The sequence below is a fragment of the Malaya genurostris genome, chromosome 3, assembly GCF_030247185.1.
Source record: "Malaya genurostris strain Urasoe2022 chromosome 3, Malgen_1.1, whole genome shotgun sequence".
NCBI lineage: Eukaryota > Metazoa > Arthropoda > Insecta > Diptera > Culicidae > Malaya > Malaya genurostris.
The window spans coordinates 242,607,147-242,631,719 of NC_080572.1; the positions used below are offsets into that span (position 1 = coordinate 242,607,147).

At 38.3% G+C, this 24,573-nt stretch overlaps 2 protein-coding genes across 2 annotated transcripts in view; one reads left to right on the forward strand and one right to left on the reverse strand.

The window, feature by feature from the left end:
• LOC131438878 (fringe glycosyltransferase) overlaps window positions 1-24,573 on the reverse strand; it is a 391,338-nt gene that overhangs the window by 271,717 nt on the left and 95,048 nt on the right. The gene's annotated exons all lie outside the window — the stretch shown is intronic.
• On the forward strand, window positions 7,852-9,942 carry LOC131438880 (venom protease-like). Its single transcript, XM_058609259.1, has 2 exons — window positions 7,852-8,800; window positions 8,850-9,942. The coding sequence occupies exons 1-2, from the start codon at window positions 8,080-8,082 to the stop codon at window positions 9,113-9,115; spliced, it is 987 nt and encodes a 328-aa protein (XP_058465242.1). The 5' UTR covers window positions 7,852-8,079; the 3' UTR covers window positions 9,116-9,942.

Here is a 24,573-nt window from a genome sequence, read left to right on the forward strand (position 1 = left end):
GGAGAATGTTCGCTACTTAACTTTTCACAATTGATTTTTTTGCCATATGAGATCAGCTTCAGTGAGAATCGCGTTTGCAAAAAAATCATCAATGATTTATTCTTCAATGAGTTTAGTCGGTTTCTCCAGCAATTCTACTACCTATTCTATAGAGAAAGGCAGAGCGGAAACTTTTTTCTCGCCGCTCTCAATTTTCTCAGAGATGACCAAACCAATTTCAATTGGTCCGTGTCACATTTGACCCAATGATACACGATTGCTTTCTACTGGGGTTCAATTTTGAAAAGATAAAATATCATTCTTTATTTTCAGCATTTTTTTTATTTTATTTTTTGCTTTCCTGATTGTCGTTCCAAATTCGGGCATCATTTTAATCTAAATATTAATCACAATTTGCATGTTATGTATCGCATTTTGTCTATCTTTTGACTAAGTTTTCTCTAAATTGTATTTCCATTTTAGTTCTTTATCTCAAATTTTTATCTTCTCATAGTCCGTTTTCGACACACTGTCAATCCTAGTATTGTAGTTTGTATTGTCTTACTTTTGCACATTAACAACATTGTGCAATTTTGTCACGGTCCAGTTTCGAAACCATCTCATAGTCTTAATCATTTATTTCTTATTTTGGCATTAAAAATGCCTTACTCTTCACTATATAGGGGCGGGTGTCAATTAAAAGTTTCAAAAATAGTCGCGTAACTTTTTTGTGTCATAATTTTGAACGTTAATAACTCGATCATTTGTTGATGGATTGTTATAATTTAACAACCAATCGATTCGGAAACTTTTAACTTAAACATGTATGACGACGTCGTTTCAGTATTTCAATACCATACTATTGAAAAAATGGATAGAATCGACCTATGTTTTCATCCACCAATCCCCGTTATACAAAATGACGTCAACTTCTTGTTCGGCATAGGAGGCTTTGCGTCATGCATAAAAAACACCGTATCGTTATGCGTAGTATGAAGAGAAATCTATAAATATAGGCTGCACAATATTTCTTTGCCTAGTTGATGTTTGACTGTGAATGAAACAAGTAGCTCGTCCAGTGAGCTGATGACTGGATTGCATATGCGTTCACTTGCTGGATTGTCGCTTTTGCATTATGTGTTGGAGAAATTTCCTGTTGTCTGTGCAACACCGTGTTCGCTTGAGTATCTTATATATCATCTAGCTATTGAAAACCGAATCAGCGTGGTTACCGATTCTTTTGAAATATCCCATGTATTTAGCAAATTTTTGGTCGATTTTGCCATTAAAAATGCCTTACACTTCGCTTCCCGAGGCTGGGTGTCAATTTAAAACATGTAAAACTAATCGCGTAACATTTTCTGTCATAATTTTGAACGCTTATAACTCAGTCATTTATTGATGGATTTATATAACTCAACAAACAATCGATTCGGAAATATTTAACTTAAACTTATGAGACAACGTCATTTGAATATTTCAGTTGCATACCATTGAAAAATTGGTTTGAATTGAGTATTTTATTTTGGTTCTCTGGTACTATCGGCGATAGATTTTTCGGATCTAATTTGCAGCGCTTGTTTCTCGATTTTCGTCCGCTTGTTCCTGGATTTTCCTCATTTAAATGATTCCAAAGCTTCAATATTGTGAGCTTAAAAATGTTTTAATTTGTCAACGGATCGGTTTGCATACTCAATTCCCATACGAACAAAACCCTAGAAATGTTCCATTTTTAATGTTATTGTGCTCGGTCGTGTCTTGAATACAACCCTCTAATTTTTTTCTTTACTAACTTTCTAACTTTCTACGTCATCTCCTCCTCGTCAACACTTTATCTTACTTGCGCCCCATTCTGGTTTCGTTATGTTTGATTTTAAGCTCCTTCTATCATACGATTTATTTTCATTTTTGCCCCTTGTTTGTCTTACTTTTAGCTCATTTTTTTCCTAAATGTAAACATTTTTGTCTTAACTGATAGAATTTGTACCTTATTTGTATCTTTTTTCTTTTGTTTTGTCTCATTTATCTGACGAAAGCTGAATAACTGTCTTATTTTTGTTACATTTTCTTTCCTATTCTATTTTTGTATTATTTCCTACAGTTTGTCTAGTTTCGGACTCGATCAAATCATACTTTTATGTGCTCTTGTTTTCTCTGTGAAAATTCCGAACTTTTTAACTGGGTAACCCCGGACAATTGTTCCGACATGTCTCATCTACCGCCATTAGTACAACGAAAATTAGTCGTTTCAGAAAGCTGAAACATGTATCTAAAGAAATAAGCACATCAAATCTGAACTGATAACAACGTTTCATTTAAAACCGGACTAGTCTTCACTCGGTGCACGTAACCATGATAAAATAATTTCACAGAAAAGAAACACGCTGCAGACTGAAGACATGCAACAATTCTTATTCCAAGAACAGGACAACCATTTTCTTCCCCCCAAAATGAAACTATCCCAGTAGGCGAACCGTACAGCTTTCTGACAACACGCTGTTTACCCTCCCTCCCTGTCCTCCCTCTGTCACTCACACTCTTTCGCTGTCACTCTGTTTGTCCATTCAGGTGACACTAGCCAAACCACATCATCTCTCAAGTGTAGAGTAAACAAATTAAAGCTTCTCCTCCGGTTTTCTTCGCAGGTCTACCCGAACCACTCGGAACGATGTTTATTCATTTATGCAGCCAGAGTCTAAATCTTCAATCAAAACTGAATTGGCAAGCTGACGACGACGACGACGACGGCGTCGACCCGGTCCTGACACGACAAGCCGAATGCAAACAACAAATCCCAACAGCAGCGGCGACGAAAGGAGAGCAATCCTCGGGCCACTCATTATTGCCGGTTGCATGTTGCAGTTTTGTCTGTTTGTGCGGTAGCAGTCGGTCGTTTGCTTGCTTGCTTGCTTGCTGATCGGTCATCGGCTAGATTTGCATACGACCGGTAGGTGCAGAGCATCAGCAGGCCCCAAACAAAAACAAAAATATTTGAACAAACATTGCCCGAATGATGGGGGAGAGCAATCAGCGAGTTGGTGGTTCCGTTGACGATTTTCTGAACTGTGTTTGCCTTGGGGTCAGTCGGCCGTGTGGGTGGCGGTGTGTGTTCTGGACTCCATTCCCGGATTGACCGGCAGACTGGTGACACATGGTTGAGGGACTCTTGAACGGTTAATGTGCCCAAGAGTTTGTTCAAAATAAGTCCAAATGTGATTCACTTATTCAGCTTCCAGTTTCAGGGCCATATGCACTAAGAGTTCAATACCAGTTCACTCCACAAAAAGAAGGTACAACTCCCACAACTCATAAATGATAAACTCTGTCCTAGGGATGTCCGATTAACGACCGATGATTCGAGTAATCGATGTTTAGTACGGATAATCCAATACAATTTAAAGGTTTATCATTTCCGTTAATTTTTTTTTCTATATAGATTTTACTCGAATATATTGAATTAACATCATTTGGCAGCTGACGGTGGTTTGTTTACATGCTCATTCTAATTTGATGAAGTATTATTAGAAATGTTAACAAACCACCGGTGCATGCCAAATATGAACTTTACTCATCACGAGTTCATTTGTGATGGCATCTTGTAAAACCTAAATTTAATAGAATTACTGTAAATTACGCAAGCAGTGCGAAAACATGTATTCGGAGTAGACTTAACGGACATTGGCAAAGAGAAGGCGTATGACGAAATAATTATGCAGTTAGACTAGATCTTCTCACAAACTGAGTTTCATTGAGTTCTGAGATAATTATAACTTTCGTTTGTTCAGTTTTCGATAAAATTACACCGAAGCAAAATCAGCTTAGACAAGAAGAAAAATTTTTCAAAGAACTTTTTTTCCCTGAAAAGTACCAAACTTGATTGTAGGTACATGAACAGATGCACATAACTAAATTATAACACAAGTATATCAACATTTGATATGTATAACAATTTGTGTTATTTTGAGATATTTAACAAATGAAAACGGTTGAAAGTTAAAACTTATGATAACAATATAATAACACAATCAGTTAAGGAGTGTGTCGAAAATAAGCTATCCACACACATTTGCGTTGTACGCATGTATTTGTGATGGTTTTTATTGCTCAGATCACAGCATGCTGTGCGTTTGGCTGTCAGCTTTCGTTTGTTTACTTGTTTGTACGGTTGAAATTCTGCGTTTTCAAAATGTCGCGTATTGAGAAGGCAGTGAAAATTAAGGTTTCGGACACATGGCTAAGTGAGAAGGGTATTACTAGGCGAAAATTGGCGGAGCGGTTTGGAATTCATCACGTCAGTAATTTAATAAGTTTTGGGAAAACTATTCTTTGGATGAGCTACCAGGAAGAGGCAGAAAATCCGGTTCTTCCAACCCGAAACTGAACCAGAAAGTGGTATCTCTAATCATGAAGAACAAATCTATGTCAATACGTGATTTGGCCAAAAAATAGCAGGAACGAGTGTCGGAATGATCCAGCGTGTCAAAAGGCGAAATCACCTGAAGCCCTACAAGAAGCAGAAAATCTCGAAAAAAAGTGTAGAACAGAAGAAGTGAACAGTAACAAGGGCCCGGGAATTGTGTTCGCGTCTTTTGCAGTGTCCGGATGCATGCGTTTTGATGGACGATGAGACTTATGTAAAGGAGGACTCGAAAACCCTCCCAGGTCCACAATACTTTACTGTCGTCGTTGGGGAGGATGTGGGCGATGCGGACAGGTCGATTCAAGTGGAGAAATTCGGTCGAAAAGTACTGGTATGGCAAGCAATATGTTCCTGTGGTTTGAAGTCAACCATTTTCTACACTACCGGAACTATAAATGCAGAAATCTATCGATCTGAGTGTCTCCAGAAGATATTGCTGCCTTCATATAAGAAGCATAGTACACCTCCACTGTTCTGGCCGGATTTAGCGTCGGCGCACAATGCCAAAACCACTCTCAATTGGCTTGCGGAAAAGGTATAAATTTAATTAAGAAAAATATCAATTCCCCAAATTGCCATCAGCTTCGACCCATCGAACTGGGCAATCGTGATGAGGGTCTTCAAGAAGACTGGTAAGGCAACTGAGAACATGCAGGAGTTCAAAAAAAGTTGGGCTCAAGCGTTCAAAAAATGCGATGAAACACATGTCCGGAACTTGATGAAGAGCGTTCGATCAAAGGTCGAGAATCCGTGAAGGAATAACATAAATTTCATCCGGTTTTCATTATGCTCAAGTTTAACCTCGTACAATAAAGGATCAATTTTTAGTTTGAATAGAATATCGTTTTTTATCATAATTTGAACGAAAAATTTGTGGATAGCTAATTTTCGATACACTCCTTATGATGTTTTATTTTCATTTGCAAGTCTCATGATAACGTTCATTAATTGAAAAAATGAGTTCTTCCGTTGCTTTATTTCGAACTATTATTCAAAAATTTTTACAAATTTCAAAAAACTAAACGAAGAAATCAGATTACTAAATAAATTATTAGTTAATAAAAAAATTCAACCATTTCCAAATTCCTGCTTTCGGACTTCTGTAATTATATCAAATTCAGTAATAATTGCGATACAAACGTTTCAAAATCGGTTACGATTTTGTTACCTCTAGGGTCTTTTTTTGTTATGATTTTTGTTATTTTAACAGCTTACCAGCCAAAAATATTTCAAACTTTGTTACAAAATATTTCTGAAATAAATTACTCCAGTTGTTATAATTCTGTTATTAGCATCTGATCGGGTAGGTAACACATTAACCTATATTGTAACAAAATTTCATCCAAATCAAAAATGTTTTTTTTTTGCAATCAACTAAAAATTTTTTAAATCGATTTTTTCAGTGTAGGAGTCGATCATGATTTTTTTCCATGATTTCATCCTAAAACTTGATTTTGTAAAAATCACTAAAACTAATTTTGTAAAAATCACTCATACAATACTTTTTTTTGTAGATTTGTCAGTTTGCAACTACAGCCATTTGAAAAAAAAATGGTAAAAAAGTTTTTTTACCTTTTCTAGAAAACAATCATTTTTTGACTTTGATCGATTTCAGAATTTGTGTAAATCTGTGACCATTTTCAGAAATGTGTGAAAATCTGCGCCATTTTTTAAATCTGTGCAAAAGGTTGAAAATCTGTTGAACACAGATTAATCTGTGAACCTGGCATCCCTGCTTACCAGTGCGGTGAACTGGTGAGCTGCGATTCTTTTAAAAAAAGCTGTGAGCTACCAGCTCTTTTTAAAGATTCGATTCACTGGAATAGCTCAGGAGCGAATTGCCCATCTCTACGCTCGCTGCAAAAGTGAGTTACAGAAATAGCAGACGCGTGACGCCCTCCGTTTCTTAACCATTCATGGTTTCAGCATGGCCATAGTGAAAATGAATCACACGAATAGTACTCAGGATATTCTTATTACAAAATAAATTGGATTAGGAATATAATTTCCTATAAGTATTGTAAAAGTTTGCTGTATTTAGTTGCACATTTCGCTCCGGTACAAGGTTTCCTAGGTAAAAATAGGTAAAATGATGTATAACTTTTCCAGAAAAGAATAAACCTATGCATTACCTTCTACAAAATTATGGGATTTTATATTTTCTACAATTATTTCAAACAAAATATGTAAAAAAAATAACTTAAAACAAGTTATGATTAGAAAACTAGTTTTAAGGGGGTTGTTATAATTCAATAACTAAAACTAACTTTGAAATGGCCTAAAGAAAAGTTCCATCGAGTTCCACTTAGAATTTTTTTATGGTATTGAGCATATCTTTTCCTATAAATTTTGTAAAAATCAGCTGCATAAAGTTGCATATTTCGCTTCGGTGTAAGGTTTTATCATAGATAAAAAAAGGTAAAATGATGTATAACTTTGCCAGGAAACAACAAACCTCAACAAATATATGGGATTTTTCATTTTCTTCGATTATTCCAAACAAAGTATGCATAAAAAAATAACTTGAAACAAGTTATGAATAAAAAATTGATTTTAAGGGGGTTGCCACAAAAACGCTTTGTATATCCGAAACGGTGCGACCTACGCTTTTGGTATATTCGACAAAGTAAATTATTTTTAATAGTTCTAAAAGTTTGTCGAAGAAAAAAATTTTCTCTCTTCCGAAAAAAAAGTTATGGTTATATTTTTTGTCAAAGTAGGCCATGAACAATTGGAGATAGAATCAAATTACGCGCTATGTATTTGTAAATAATTTCTTAAAAGCAACTATATGCATAAAAAAGAATGGTTTGGCAGCTACTGATTTATGTCCACGTTTTTATTGATTCGAACCACTGTGCGACGCACCGAAACAAAAGACTAGTGTCAGAAATACAATACTTTTACAATAAAATTAAGGAAAATGCATGGTAAATTTTGAATGTAAAAAATTAGACATCCCTACCCTGCCCTTCAACTACTGCTGCCAATTGCCAATGAGCTGACGAGTGCAACACTTTCCAGTGAATTTTATTGTGACCCTTCCTCCCCACCCCCAAACCCGCAGCGCAACGACCGCGTCAGTTCCGATTGGCCACTAAATCAACGATCCTTCCATTCCAATGAACACGCGCGCGCGCCACAGTCCAAGTCAGCAGTTTAATGTTTATGTTCATTGGAATATGCACCGAAGCTTACCGTTTTTTTTTTCATTTTGTTTTCCGAAGAAGCAACGCGAGCGGCGGTTTTTCTTCTTTCTCGAGTGCTCTGACTTCAATGTTTATGTCGTATGTTTCTCAACTCTTCGTACCACCCTTCCCTCTACGGGTCGGCTATCTGGATGGTGGAAAAGCGCTTGGTCAGCCAGTAGAATGTTCTTCAGTGCACTCATCCGGGGGCTCCAGGGCTTCGGGATTTGATGACTCGGACATTATGGCATTGAAATGCTCGTTTTGTTATGCATTTCGGTAATTTTTATCGATCAATGTGTGTGGTCTCGTGGTCGTTCGTGGTCGGTGATTCCGGTTAACTACTGGAACTAACGAGCTTTCGAGATTGAATTGCAAAGCAGCCAGGGCACAATCGGACAAGAGGTCACCGGCGAGCAGTCAGTCTTATCAGTTCTCGCGCATATTCAGTGACTTATTATTATTCAGTACAAGCCCGCCCATTGACCAACTATGAAGTACGTAATTGTGTACCTGCTGGTGGCATTGGCAGCGACAGTAGAACTGACATTCGCCCAACATTCGCAGCAGTTTCAATCCTTTCGCAGAACCCGGAAACCATCAACGTCTTCCCGGTGTGGAATTCGACGGGTCCGCAGTCGAGGCCTGATTGTCGCAGGTTCGGCATCCATTCCCGGTGAGTGGCCGTGGCATGCCGCAGTTTATCACGTCAACCAGACGAACCGCTCGCGGGAATACAAATGCGGTGGAACGCTGATCAGTGCCGGTTATCTGCTGACGACGGCTTCCTGTGCATCCTACGGTCGTGGTGGTAAACCGGAAGGCACCATCGTCGTAGAACTGGGACAGTACAATCTGGTGGAATCTTCCATCCGGAAAGTGGATGCCATCGTAAGGAATGTGTCGATCCATGAACAGTATGTTCACGGTGAGTCCATGTACGATCTGGCCATGATGCAGTTGAAGAATACGGTTCCACTCACGGACTACATTCAACCGGTTTGTCTGCCGACTGCAGCCGAGAAAATAGAACAATACGATGGTAAGAATGGAACCATCGTTGGTTGGGGATTCGAGAAAGCTGGAAAACTATCGGACAAGCTGCAGAGTGCTCAGGTTCCCGTCATTCCCTATTTGCAGTGTCTCAAAAGTGACCGGGATTTTTTCGCACAAAATCTGTACTCCGGAATGTTCTGCGCCGGATTGCTAAACGGTAGGTTCTTGCATCCACAATAGTCCCCATCAATGATTCGTAATTCCAGGAACGGCGCCCTGTTTCGGTGACGCCGGCGGAGGTATGTTCTTCCGTGATGAAGGTCAAGTTTGGACCCTACGTGGAATCGTGGCCTTCACCGGTCGAGTCTACACGGAAACCGGCGGATGCAATACTCAGCAGTACTTCGGACTGGTAAACGTTGTTCACTTTCTAACCTGGATCGAGGAGACGATGGCCCGCTGGAATGCTTCCATCATGCCGTCAGTTTTTGAAATCAGGCAACCTCATCATCAGCAACAGCAGCGTTGGTAGCGTCGGAAAACGAGAAAATCCGGGCGCTCCAAAATTGATGCGAAATCCGGTGTCAGTGTGTGCGTGTGTGAGTGAATGTCTTCGTGACCGTCTGCTTCCAATTCGCTCCGTCTGGGCCACGAGGCTCACTTCGCTGATCTCGCATAACTAATAACAAACAATATTTTGATTATGTCCATTTTGAGAGGAAAAATGCAAGATTTAAAGCAAATTATCGTTATTTATCCGCTTTAGCGTTCTTTTTCGTTCGGTTTCTTCACGCTTCCTCGCGGTCCGGCTGGCTGCCAACAGCCGGAATCCGCAACGAGTATTTACTTTGTAGATTCATTTGTTTTGGTTCAGTAGCGTAGTTTGGGCAGTTTGAACTGAACTAGAGGCGGAGCGCACAACTCGACCATTCGAGACATGCTCAAACATTCAGTGCTCTCTCTCTCACACTTTGTACTCCAGCGATGTTAGGTAGACTTTCATGCGCTATGTTAACCACCACTCAAAATTTTTCGAAATTTGACTACATTGTTACATTCAGTCTCAAACATATTGATTCCTAAATATGCACTATCACCTTAAAAACTATCCAGAGAAAGAGATGTTATAAGTTCTGATAGTTGAAGCAAACAAATTTATTCATTTCTGTAGAAGTACGTGGGTCAAAATGAAGACAACAAAATATGTATGATGAAACATGGTTTTATCAATTGCTGAATAGGAAATGACAGTTCAACTCAACGCTGCCAACCATACCGATTTTTGTACTCGATACAGTAAAACAGATACCTTATGATCAAAAAAGAACCGGAATTTTATTAAAACACGTGATTAATCCACCTGGCAGTGAGATGATACCTTTTTTTATCAATCCGCATGTGTTTTTTGCATGGATATTCTTAGGTGTTTTAGTTCTCATGACATTATTTTAATTATCGTCGTTTTAAACGGCAAATTGAGATTTTAATCACTCATTACCCTGTAATGTTGAAACTGCAAATCGTATCGAATTTCAACGAATTTCAATTTCAAACGTGTGACAATCGATTGAACATTCCATGAGATGTCGAAGAAAGTTCTACTTTGGAGTTTTTCGTCATTATTTATGGTACTTCCAAAGCCGGTATTCAGGATCTAGCATAACCCAAAATTATTCGAATGGCCATAAATTAATACGCCAAACAATTTACATCTTCTATATCGTTATGAATTTTAAAAACTCTATAATGTAATCATCTGTAATTCCAGAATCGGATAAAATTCTCCAATTTTGTATGGGACCTTAAGTCCTTGAATTAAGTTTTTGTTTTCAAAGTTCGATTTGGCCTTTTTGAGAAAATTATTGAGCTTTGAGAAACGATTCGATTCTGGAACCGGAATTCTAAAATCGGTGTAGCCGAAATCAGTTAAATTCACCTGAGGAGTGTATAGACATCTTTGAGAAATTGTAGTGCGAATTAAAATTTGGAGGTATATTCCGAATCCAAGAACGAATACCGCTTAAACTAAAATAAATTTATTTGATAATCGACTATCCAAATCTGCAAACCCGATAAACCTGAATAATTTATGTGAAATGGACATTTTTATACTAATCACCCTGTATCTCCTAAACCAGAAGTCGGATCTGACTAAAAAGTATGATGTTTTATAGGATTTTAAGACCTCTCATTTGAGTCATAGATGATTCATAGATTTCATTTGAATCTTAGATCGGTTCAGCCATCTACGAGAAAAATGAATTTCATTATTTTAATTTCGTTTCACATATCAACCTGTGGTTCCGCAATCAGAAGTCGGATCCAAACGTAATTCAGGAACCTTGTTTGGGAGTACACTACTTTTCATATGAATAGTTTATAGAAAACGGTTTAGCCATCTCCGAGAAAATTGAGTGAAATTATTTGTCACACACGCATTTGCTGATTTCGACGAACTGAGTCGTATGGTATATGGAAGTCATGTTCTTCCAGCATTTATTGCTGTAAGTAGTTTAAAACAATATAATTACGGAATTACTTCCAACTCGAAAATGCTGCCATCATCTGGTTTACATATGTCATATTCGAGGATTATGTTGCCAAAAACGAACCGTGCTAAAATCGGTCCGAGGCAAATTGTCATGAAAAAGGATGCTGTACACAGTCTTTTTGGTACTTAGAAACAATTGTATGTAATAGTATAAAAAATCGTGTTTCACGTTGCTCTCAAGCATTGCTTTGTCAAACAGCGCTCAAAACTCCTACTGCTGGAATAGCGGGGAAAGTCGCTTACACAAAAATGTCGATATCTCCGTTAAAAATGGACCGATTTCAACAATTTATGGCTTGTTGGATAGCTATTACCGCGCGGAATCTAAGTCTAAAAACAAAGTCAGTTTTCAAGATCAATTGTGACAGATATTGTCCAAAAACTGAAAATTTTGACATAAAACTTTGTATAAGTCAAAACGTAAACATCCGATCTCAAAACCATTCAATAGTGTTCTGGGTGACGGGGAGACCTTTCATTTGCGACTAGTTTGATCAAAATCGGTTCAGCCATCACTGAGATCTCGACCTCTTAGTTGACAACACACATACAGACACACACACATACACACACACACACACACACGGACATTTGCTCAGTTCGTCGAGCTGAATCGATTGGTATATGACTTTCGGCCCTACGGGCCTCGGAAAATTTTTCTAAAGTTTGAGCGAATTCTATACCTATTTTTTATATATATAAAAAAAGGTAAAACGCAAAATTTCAATTCTTCATAAATTTCTTCATTATCGCATTCAAAGTACTCTCCTCCTGCGGCAATTCATGCATGCCAACGCTTGATCCAATTTTCCATACAAGTTTTATAGGCCACCGAAGGTATGGCCATCGAATTCTCTTTTATGGTCTCTATGGTCTCAAAACGCGTTCCCCGCAATGGCAATTTGAGTCTAGGGAAGAGGAAAAAGTCACACGGGGCCATATCTGGAGAGTACGGTGTTTGGTTGATGATATTGGTTGAGTTTTTGGCCAAAAACTGCGACACAACCAACGCACACACGACGCTGTTTTTGAATGAAATTCAGCTTTTTTGGCACCAGCCGAGAAGCGACGCGTTTTAAACCTAAAACATCAGTTAAAATGTGTTCGGCTGATCCATAAGAGATTCCCAACAACACAGCAATCTCTCTAATCGGTACAGAACGATTTTGCAACACGATTTGCTTTGCCGATTCAATGTTTTCTTCAGTAACAGATGTTGTTGGGCGGCCAGGGATCTCATCATGATCCAAGCTTGTACGACCACCTTTGAAGCGTTTATACCACTCGTATGCCTGTGTTTTTCCTAGACACGATTCACCAAAGGCCTTTTCTAACATTTTCAACGTTTCGGAACACTTAAATCCATTTGCAACACAAAATTTGATGCACGCACGTTGTTCTAAATTTTCATCCATTATAAAAATCGCCACACGAAAATTTTTCAACTTCTTTTTATAGACGCCAAACAAAAACTAATCGTACGATATGCGTCAAAATTTGACAGAATGTTTATAAAAGTGTTGCCAACGTTGAGAGAATAAAAGTTTACCGATTGGACAAGCGTGCGAATTTTTAAAATGAAAACTCTGGTTCTTTTTTGATCATAAGGTACTCCGAATAAAATGAAACTTCGCACAATATTCTATATGACAAACCATTTCGTTCTCACGAATGGAGAGACCAATCCGATTCAAGAGTAACTGTAGATTGTAGATATTGGGCCACCGTTGCCCAATCGCTCTTTACTGCCACTGAACGCGCATCTTCCTCGATTGCACACACCCAGAACCTCTCCCAGATTTGTCGCGCAGTCGACGATCCCCTCCAAGTTCTCTGCTGAGCATCACATAGGCCATTCTCTCTCTCCCGGCATTCTTGCTACATGTCCAGCTTACAGTAGTCTACCATGTTTTATAAGCTTCCTAATGTCCGCATGTTTGAATACATGGAACAACTCGTCTTTACAGCCGAGTATTGAGCGCAGGATTTTTCTCTCAAAGACGCCGAGTACTCGAACATCTGTTTCCTTCATTAACCATTAGTCCTACCAAAAAATAACTTTAAAAAACACTATCTTTGAACTTGAACTATCTTTATCTTCATTGACTTTTGATAGTATTATAAATGAAATTCGACAAAAATATATACAATCTTCGATTGAATCGATTCTCTTTTTATAAAATTAATAATTTTGTACTTTTTTTCTCCCGAGTAGGTTAACAGTTTTTCCAACAGAAAACGATGTCTTAATAACAATAACTAAATCATGTTAATAATAGAATTGAAAAGTAATTGGCGACTTTTTACAACATGAGTGTATCTGGAATGAATGAAACGCTTCTGTATCGAAAATTAACATTTTTATTATATTAAATCGTTTCATATGGCATGGTTAATTATACCCGGCTTTAATCTTGTTGCGGTTATGATCTTAACTAATTTATAACTTTTGAACTAGGCGACCGAATATTTTGTCAAAAAATGTCTGTAGTATTTGGGCAAAATATGTGAATATTACAAAGTTGGAGTTAAGTATTTTTAGAACGTCATTTGTGTACCCTCCTTTTAACGGTTTTCATGCTAGGTAGACCAACGGGCACTGTGTTATTTCATATTTTTCTTCGAAAGCTTAGACAGTTTTACATTACATATCCAAAAATTAGCGAGTGGTTCAAAATTTATAAATTTATACATAACTTCCTTTTTGAAGAAAATCGAAAAAAAACACCGAAAATAAGAAAACTTGAAATTTTCGAAAAAAATTATAACTGAAAAACAAAAAAAAAACACACATCGCCAAGTTTTGGATATGTTATGTAAAAATATTTCAGCTTTAAGAAAAAACGTAGTGCCTAGTCGCAAAGCATGAAAACCGTTTGACAATAGACAATTTACTTTTTCGAACACAAAACTTCAACTTTACAATGTTCGCATATTTTTTCCCAAAAACTATAGACATTTATTGACAACATATCCAAAAAAAAATGATTTTTTAAGAAAATCGAAAATAACTGATTTTTTTATCCACCCTAACAAGAAAATGGTCACCCTAATGACAAAATTAAAAAATAAAATATTTTCCGATGGAGAACGATTCTTGCAATTAGAACGAAATTCTGAGAGATCGTATATCAGTTTCTCATGGAGTTGCTGTATAGAAAAGCTATTCAACCACTGTGAAAACCGTGTTTTATACCGTTCGACTTAGCTCGACGAACAGAGCACAAATGTTTGTGTGGTTTATGTATGTCACAAAAATATGCACTCACTTTTCTCGGAGATGGGTGAATCGATTTTCGCAAACTTAGGTCTTATGATCCCATATCCTGCTATTGAATTTCATCCGAATCCGACTTCTGAGTGCAATTGAAGCCATTCGCTCAAACGCTGCTGGCAAAAATGAACCGTTTTTCATGGGCAAAAACAACAGTGCCTGAACGTCATATTGAATAATAATTATCAAATCACAACAATTTGGGTCCCGGCTCATTGCTCCATTCCAGGCAATGAAAGAACCGATATTTTAGCCAAACGTGGTGCTATTGAAGGTGAAATTTATGAGAGACCGATTGCTTTCAACGAATTCTATAGCGCGTCTCGCCAAAGAACACTTGCCAGCTGGCAAGCTTCTTGGGATAAAGATGATCTGGGTCGGTGGATGCACTCAATTGTTCCTAAAATATTGACAAAGGCTTGGTTCAGAGGACTGGATGTGAGTAGGGACTTCATTCATGTGATGTCCAGACTCATGTCCAATCACTACACGTTAGATGCACGTCTCCTTTGAATTGGACTTTCCGAGACTAATCATTGTGCTTGTGGCGAAGGTTATCGCGATATTGATCATGTCGTTTGGACATGCGTGGAGTATCGTGATGTCAGATCTCAACTAATAAATTCCTTACGCACCCAAGGTAGACTATCGAATGTCCCAGTTCGCGACATTCTTGAAACTTCTTTATCATTTTATTAAGTCCATTGAAGTTCCAATTTAAATTTTATTCTATGTTAGACTGTTTTCTCTTCCATGAGTTCAACCAATAGCCAGCTATCTTACATTGAATAAAAGTGATGAACTGATACAAACAAACCTGAAATAGTTATAAGATCATGTACAAAATAAATGTATTTTATTTAATGTAATATAAAATAGCAACTCGCTTGATAAAAACAGTGTTTAGATTAACTAATGAATACCAACATACTAATATGATATTCGAAATGTATTAGGTTTGAAGTACTATGTATTGTGGATGCCACGGCGAAGAAAAACTTATGTTTATTGCCTTATGAAATATACGTATTTATGAAAAAAAAGAAAGGTTTTGAAATTATTTCATGAATATTTTTTCACAAACGATGGCAAAAAAAAAAGTACAAATCCCACCAAACTAACTGATAAATTCTTCTAGATTGCAGAACGTAATAGTTTGTGAGCATATAAACATGACTCGGCACTAAAAGTTTCCCATTTCCTGTTCCGGAAGCACCGAAGGTAGTGAAGATATATTCCAAAAGTACACGGAAAGACCGAAATCAGTATTTTGGTGAAAAAATTAGTTGATTTTCTGATTTTAATGAGTTATTTTTTGAGACAACTAAAAAAAAATTCCTATCATATATCAGATGCTCACAACAGTTGAAATCCGGAACGGATTCGTGCTACAGAAAAAAAAGTTAAAACAGTTTCTTTACACCTAACAAAAATCTGTCACCTTAGACAGACCAGAAATTACTACTTTTCATAATCCAGATATAAGATCAAAACGGTCGGGTCGGAATGTCGGACCGATGTTCAATTAGAAGCAACACCATTCCGATCCGGTTTCCCGAAATTGACAAAAAGATCCCCACCGACCGAGTGGAATGATCGATCATGTTTTGACAGCGCATGTGCCACCGACAGACAGTTTCAAATCCGATCCGTGATCGGTATCGGCCCCAAAAATTTGTTGTTGGTGGGTGCGCGGTTGGAATTTTCTGTGCCACTTGGACTCCCAAACAGTTGTCAAACGGTTTTCTCATTTGTCTGGGCTCTGACTGTTTGTGTGTGTGTTGGTTTTGGAAACCCTTTGCTACGCTACCGTCAATTGTTAGCTTACTTTTCACGCTCCACTCGACCGCACCGCACTCCAAACAACCATCGACCGAGAGCCGAAGTGTGTTAAGAATGGTTAAGCATGCCCAAAACAGTGTTTTTTTCCAATGGAAGCAGCAGATTGAAATGAGATCAACAGGTATGAAGTGACGGCACGTCCCTGGCGGCGCAAACTAGTTCACCTACTCGTCGACGATTTCTCGGACACACCTATTGAAGTAGTTTTTAATTTTTACTGCGGCGCAATCGACGGCACTTTTCCCGATTGACCTCCTTGATCGAGCAGAAGTAGAACATTCTGTCCGGGAACCGGTTTCGGGGAAAGTAACCATATTCAATATGTTTTTTCCCTTTTCCGGAACACAATGCATAAGCCTGGCTCATCACCACCACCACCGCCGTCGAGGGTCATCCGCCGTCGCAGGCGATCGCGATCGTACACACCTCAAGCAAACTATGGGTCCGCGATCAGCGCATGTCGCCCTTGTTCTTGTTGTGGTGGTTGCGGTTCCCGCTAAACCACCCGCGCGAGTTCCGTCCACGCCTGGTGCCGCCGTCGGACCGGTCGAGTATGCGCACGGAACCGCCCCGCCGCGTCGGCCGACGCGCGCTCTGGTGAGATATGTGCATACGGAGATGACGAAGCGCTCGTGCTCTCGATTTGCCATATGCAGTAAACGCGCACGCCCCGAGGGGAAAGTCCATAAATAATGGTCCGTTCAGGTTTTTCGCTCGCGATTCCTTCGATTCCGGTGGTTCACCGACCGACCGACCGACCGACGGACCATTTCTTCCCGCTCAATACCCAACACAGACGCACACATCCAAATGACTTATAGGCCACTTAAATTATCATAAAATCTCAATTGCGCTACAAAACCTGACTTCGAACGGGCAAAGTCAAGACCCCGGCTGCTGCTGCCGTGGCTGCGACTCCGTCTTGTGAGATACCGTCGTCAGTCATCCGTGTGAGGATGAACGCCGACGATTATCTTGCTGGTCAAATCTGCCAAAGCCCCGCACAAGTGTGTTAATTTTTGTCAGCTCGCAATTGTTCAGCAATCAACGACTTTATCTTGACGTGAGAGAGGACTTTCGAGTTCGAGATCGCGGATGACTCGACCACTTCGGGTGACGTCGATGGGACATAATCGGACGTGGATTTCTGCCGACATCGGAACTGATTTGGTGAAAATTGGCTAATTTCAAGTATATTTTATTGTGATCTTGAAAACTTCCATTCAAAACACCAACCCATATTGCTCGGCAAATCCATCATCCGCGAGTACATAAATACGACTCAATCAACAAGTGCTACAGTCAGCCAGACTCCGCCGTTCGGAAATCTCAATTAGCATCTCGTTACGCCCACCACCTGCGCACTCGTACGATCGCAAACTGATGGCCACCGCACGATCAACCAAATCCATCCGATGTGATACGACGACGACGACGACGACGATGCGATGACGCCCACCACCGAACGACCGACCGACGTCAGTTAGACAGCCTGAGCTGAGAAACACAAATTTGATTGATTCGCCTGTCTCATTTTCTATTCTGTTCAGAAGCAGCGAACAGAACTACAGACTAAGCAAACCGCGTGAATACCTGCGAATGATAATCGCATAATCTTACATTGAAAATAACCTGCATTTATCATTTCGGATTGCGTTTCTTCGTCGGTTGCGATCGTACGGAACAGTGTTGCCAGACGAGTGACGGTTGCGAAATTATTGCTAGTACCGATTACTTTACTGAATTTTCCGAATCTCGAGTCTATCCCCAAAAAAATAACCGACTTGCGTCTGATTTTCACTCGTTTTTTTCGGTCAATGTATCCTTAAATTGTTTGGAAAAACAAAGATGTTTTACTTTAATTGACACGATTCAAATTTCCGAACGACTAAACACACGAGAGGAAAACGCTCCCATTACTACTCATTTCGTTTCGGAAGAAAGGTTGTGCTGACTTCAGTCTATTGTCGGGTGATCATTCCGTTCTCTGGCGTATAGTAATAGATTCAGTCAAAAATGTACTCGAAGTGCGCTTGCGTTCATCTTTCTAGTCCCAAATAAGTATGGGCGGGATCCAGCGGCAGGATATCTTTCTCATCTGCAGAATCTTGCTCGCGCACTTTCTCTTTCCGGTCGTCCAGTATAATTTTATGTATTATCATTATTGTCATTTAGTTTACCCCCGTTTCATCCTCCATTTTATGTGGTTTTAAATTTGTTCTGCTTCGTAGGGCCTGCCGCTACGGGCCTGCTTTATCGGCAGTGGAGTTTCAACCATCCCGTTACTCTCAAAACGGTGTAATCTACAAGATCGACAGTCAGATAATATATCTCAAACTTTTGTTTTTGGTTTCTGTTTCTGATTCGGGACGAGCCAGGGTCCCTCGGCCTCTCCTCTGGGTACGTGGCTGTCGGTAACATTAAAAATATTGACATATTTCCCTTTACTGGATACTCTCATATCAAGAAAAGAACTAAGGATTCCTTCATGGATTGACTAGAACAATCAAATCACTTGAATAATATTTATGCTCATTTTCCTTCAAAACTAGATACAAGCTTTCGTTTCGATAGGATATGTCACCGTGCCAATTATGATCAGTGTATTCCATGTCGTTGTAGGATCATTTCTAATCATTTCATAATTTTGTTTTTTTTTTTCAGTAGATTTTTGCAAATAAGTGACTTTTCAATATGTTCGAATTGGGATGCCAAAACTCCTGTAACAGTTTTTAACACCTATAATTTACAAAAAGTAACACATATAACGTTTCGTAACACACAAAACTTACAAAAGAGTAACGGATGCAATGCCTCGAAACGCTCGCACCTTTTAAAAATGTAACCTACAAAAAAGTTACGCTTGTAACTATTTGTAACGCATATAACTTACAAAAGAGTAACACGAGTAACACTTCGTAACGTCTGTAATTCACAAAAGAGTAACGCTCCGGAACGCATATAGCTTACTAAAAAGTAACGCCTATAACTCACGAAAAAGTAACGTATGAAATGCTTCGTAACACCTCTAACTAACAAAACAGTAACGCATGTAACACCTCGTAACGCCTGTAATTCACCAAAAAGTCACGCTTCGAAACACATATAACTCACATAAAACTAACGCATGTAACGCTTCGTAACGTCAAAAACTTATACAGCGTAGTAACACATGTCACGTTTCGTAATGATTGAAATTCACAAAAAGTAACGCTTCGTAACGCCTGTAACTTACAAGAGGTAAGGCTTCATAACGCCTGTAACTTACAAGAGGTAAGGCTTCATAACGCCTTAAACTTCGAATCGTAACTCTTGTAACAAACCAACAAGTAACGTTTGTAACGCTTCGTAAAGCCTATAACTCACATAAAACCAACGCGCGTATCGCTTCGTAACACCCAAAACACGTTTCGTAACACTTGTAACTTACAAAAAGAGACACTTCGTACGCCTGTAACCTACAAAAGGCAACGCTTCGTAGCGTCTACAATGTACTGAAAGGAACGCTTGTAACACATCGTAACGCTTGTAACTTACAAACGAGTAACGCTTCATAACGTCTATAACTCATTAAAAGTAGCGCATCTAACGCTTGTAACTTACAAACAGTAACGAGTAACGCTTGTAACGCTTCGTAACACCATAACTCACAAAAAGTAGCTTCGTAACACCTATGACTCACAAAAAGTAATGCATGTAACGCTTCGTAACGCCTATAACTTACAAAACAGTAACATTTGTAACGCCTGTAACCTACACAAAGATAACGCATGGAACGCTTCGTAACACCATAACTCACAAAAAGTAGCTTCGTAACACCTATGACTCACAAAAAGTAATGCATGTAACGCTTCGTAACGCCTATAACTTACAAAACAGTAACATTTGTAACGCCTGTAACCTACACAAAGATAACGCATGGAACGCTTCGTAACACCTATGACTCACAAAAAAGTAACGCATGTAACGCTTCGTAAAGCCTATTACTCATGAACAATTAACGTACGTAACGCTTCGTAACACCTATAACTCGCGAAAAAGTAACGCATGTAACGCTTCGTAACGCCCAAAACTTACAAAAAGTAATGCATGTAACGTTTAAAACTTACAAACGAGTAACGCTTCGCAACGTCATAATTCACAAAAAAAAGTAACGCTTCTTAACGCCTATAACTTACAAAAAAGGAACTTATGGAACTCTTCATAACGCCTTTAACTTACAGATATTGACGCTTCGTAACGCTCCGTTACGCATACAACTTACTAAAACGTGACGCTACATAACGCCTGATTCACAAAAAAGTAACGCATGTAGATTCGTAACGCCTATGATTCGCGAAAAAGACATATGTAACGCTTCGTAACGCTTAGAACTGTAATGTATTTAACGCTTCGTAACGCTCCGTAACGCATACAACTAACTAAATCGTTACGCTTCGTAAAGTCCATGATTCACAAAAAAAGTAATGCATGTAACGCTTCTTTACGCCTATGACTCACGAAAAAGTTACGTATGTAACGCTTCTTAACGTCTATAACTTACAAAACAGTAACGTTTCTAACGCTTCGTAACGCCTGTAACTTACTAAAAAATAACGCATGTAATGCTTCGTAACGACTACAACTTACAAAAAAGTAACGTATGTAACGCTTCGTAGCTCCTGTGACTCACGAAAAAGTAAGTAACGCTTCGTAACGCCTATGACTTACAAAAAAGTAAAGCATGTAACGCTTCGTAACACCCATAACTCACCAAAAGGTAACGTCTCACAAAAACGTAACTTACTAAAAAATAACGCATGTAACGCTTCGTAACGACTATAACTTACAAAACAGTAACGTTTCTAACGCTTTGTAACGCCAGTAACTTACTATTTACAAAAACGCTTTGTAACGCTTCGTAACTCCTATGAGTCACGAAAAAGTAAAGCATGTAACGCTTCGTAACACCCATAACTCACCAAAAGGTAACGTATGTATCGCTTCGTAACACCCAAAATTCGTTTCGTAACACTTGTAATTTACAAAAAATAACACTTCGTAACGCCTACAATTTACTGAAAAGTAACGCTTGTAACACATCGTAACGCTTGTAACTTACAAACTAGTAACGCTTCATAACGTCTATAACGCATTAAAAGTAACGTTTGTAAAGCTTCGTAACAAAAAGTAGTTTCGTAACAGTCCGTAACGCATTTCGTAACGCATTTCGTAACGCTCCGTAACGCATACAACTTACTAAAACGTAACACTACGTAACGCCTGATTTACAAAAAAGTGTTGTATGTAACGCTTTCCAACGCTTATAACTTACAAAAAAGTAACGTATGTAAAGATTCGTAACGCCTATGACTCACGAAAAACCTGTTTTAATCCACCTAGTGGTGTAATGATGCCAGTCTCATATCAATCATACTATCGTATATAATAATGTGGTATTCTTAAAAATAATAAAAGAATAACCAAAATCGGTTTGTTTGACCGTCTACTGATAAAAACTATCAATTAGAGAAGATTTGAGGTTGATTTAGAAAAAAAATACGTTTTTTCGCTCTTTTCAGTGATGGTATAAAATTTTTAACATACTTTACTCTATATTTCCGGATCCGGAAGCCGAATCCGAGTGAAATTCAGGAATTACGTGCGAGACCACAGGACCTTCCATTTGAACCTTTGTTTGTGAAAATCGGTCGCGCCATCTATGAGGAAAGTTAGAAAACATATTTTCATTTTATTGCACATTTTACCCCATAACTCCGGAACCGGAAGTCGGATCAAACTAATATTCAGGAATTTTGTATTGGACAACAGGACCTCTCATTTGAATCTAAGTTTGTGAAAATCGGTTGAGCCATCTCAGAGAAAAGTTAGTGCAAAAAAACGTTACATAAACACAGACATTTTGCGCACTCGACGAACTGAGTCGAATGGTATATGACACTCGGCCCTCCGGGCCTCCGTTCAAATGTCGGTTTTCACAGTGATTGCATAACCTTTTTATATGAGAAAGGCAAAAACATATGTAACGCGTCGTCACGCCTAGAACTGTAATGCATTTAACTCTTCATAACGCATACAACTTACTAAAACGTGTCATTTGAGCCAATTTGTTCTGATTCCTGATACTAAAACGTAACGTTGCGTAACACCCATGATTCGCAACAAAGTAATGCATGTAACGCTTCTTTACGCCTATGACTCACGAAAAAGTTACGTATGTAACACCTATAACTTACAAAAAGTACGCATGTAACGCTTCGTAACGTCTATAACTTACAAAACAGTAACGTTTCTAACGCTTCGTAACGCCTATAACTTTCAAAACAGTAACGTTTTTATCGCTTCGTTACGACTATAACTTACAAAACTATAACGTTTGTAACGCTTCGTATCTCCTATGACTCACGAAAAAGTAAGTAACGCTTCGTAACGCCTAGAACTGTAATACATTCAACGCTTCGTAACGCCTATAACTTACAAAACAGTAACGAATGTAACACTTCGTAACGCCTATGACTCACCAAAAAGTAACGCATGTAACGCTTCGTAACGCCCATAACTTACCAAAAGGTAACGTATGTAACGCTTCGTATATAACGTTTTCAAAAGAGTGACGTATAGAACGATTCGTAACTATAACTTCCTTAAAAGTAACACATCGTAACTCTTTTACCGCAAGAATCTAACCCTTATAACGGTTTTTAACATTCATAATTTTCAAAAAATAACTAATTCGTAACCCTCTACTATGATTTTTAACACTCAATTTAGGAAAATTATCGTATGCAACGCTTTCTAGCTTCTTTAACTTAACATAACGCTTCCCATATCACGATAATATTGAGTGAAACGCTTCGTTAAATGGAACCTTTTTCCATATTGGGGATGGGTAAATCGATGCCTTTCACGCAATCCGCCTAGGTTCGATTCCCAACCCCGCACATAGGGTCAGAAAGTTTTTCTAGCCTAAATAGGCGAATGACCTCAAGGTTAAAACCTTTACAATCGGAACAAAAAAAATTCCATAATACCTTTACTCAGGCGTTGCCTCAGATAGGCCTCAAAAAACTTCGTAACGCATGTAGCTTCAAAAACTACAATTTTATGTATTATTATTGTTATTGCAATTTATTTTACTCCGGTTTTACCCTCCATTTTATTCGATTTTAACTCTGTTCTGTTTCGTAGGCCGCTGGTTAACTGATCACGATTTTGCTGCTGATTCGTCACCGCTGTTGTAGCGTTTGTTATTATAATTGACGAATTTCGTGCTAAATCGTATTTAGAGTTGGCAGCACCCTCTCAGATTTAATGAAACTTACTGTAAAACACTTTACATACTTTGTTTTATGCAAAAATGATCCAGATTGCCTTTTGAAAAGGGCAAAATCGGTTAAAAACATTTTTTTCAAATAGTCGAAAAATGACAAATCCTACAAAAAAGTGTTGTGTAATTGGTTTTCAGGAAATTAGTCAAGTTTTTTAAAAGAAATATTGAAAAATCCTGATCGATTCCTGCACTGAAAAAAAAAATTTAAGTCGATTTGCAAAAAAAACGAAATTTTTTATTTGGATGAAATTTTGTTACAAAATAGGTGATTATGTTACCAACCTACAGTCAAAAATTCAAGTTGGACACTTTAAAGGAAAAAAAGTTTTCTGTACAATATTTTTTCTTGTCTAAACTAATTTTTTTCTGTGTAATTTTATCGAAAACTAAACCAACGAAAGTCATAACTGTCTCAGAACACAACGAAACTCAGTTTGTGAGAAGATATTGTCTAATATAGAGACTGAAGAATAAATATTGCATTATTATAACCACCCCAACATTGTGTATTGAATTTTACACAAATACTTATTCATCTATATACATAAAAATGGATGTAAGTTTGTATGTTTGTAACGCCATAACTTCAGAACTACTGAACGGATTGCCACCAAACTTGGCATAGGTACTTCTTGCATTTCAGAGATGGTTTTGTGAGTATTTTTTTATAGGTAAGGGAGCGTAGCAAGTGTAATTAACAGGAGGGGGTCATGAAAAAATTCATATAACTTGAAGAGAATCGAAACGTTTTGAAGAGCAAAGAAACATTTTGCATACCTTATATATTACTTTACGGGGGGTGGGTGTAGCAAGTGCTTTTGAAAAGGGGGGTGTAATGCTTGAAACGGCATAGTTCCGAAACTACTTCTTGCTCTTCTGAGATGGTTATAAAGGTATTTTAATGAAGGAGGGAACGTAGTAAGTGTCCTTAAAAGGCCCCCCCCATGAAAAAATTTGTCTAATTTGACGAGAATCGATACTTTTTTAAGACCA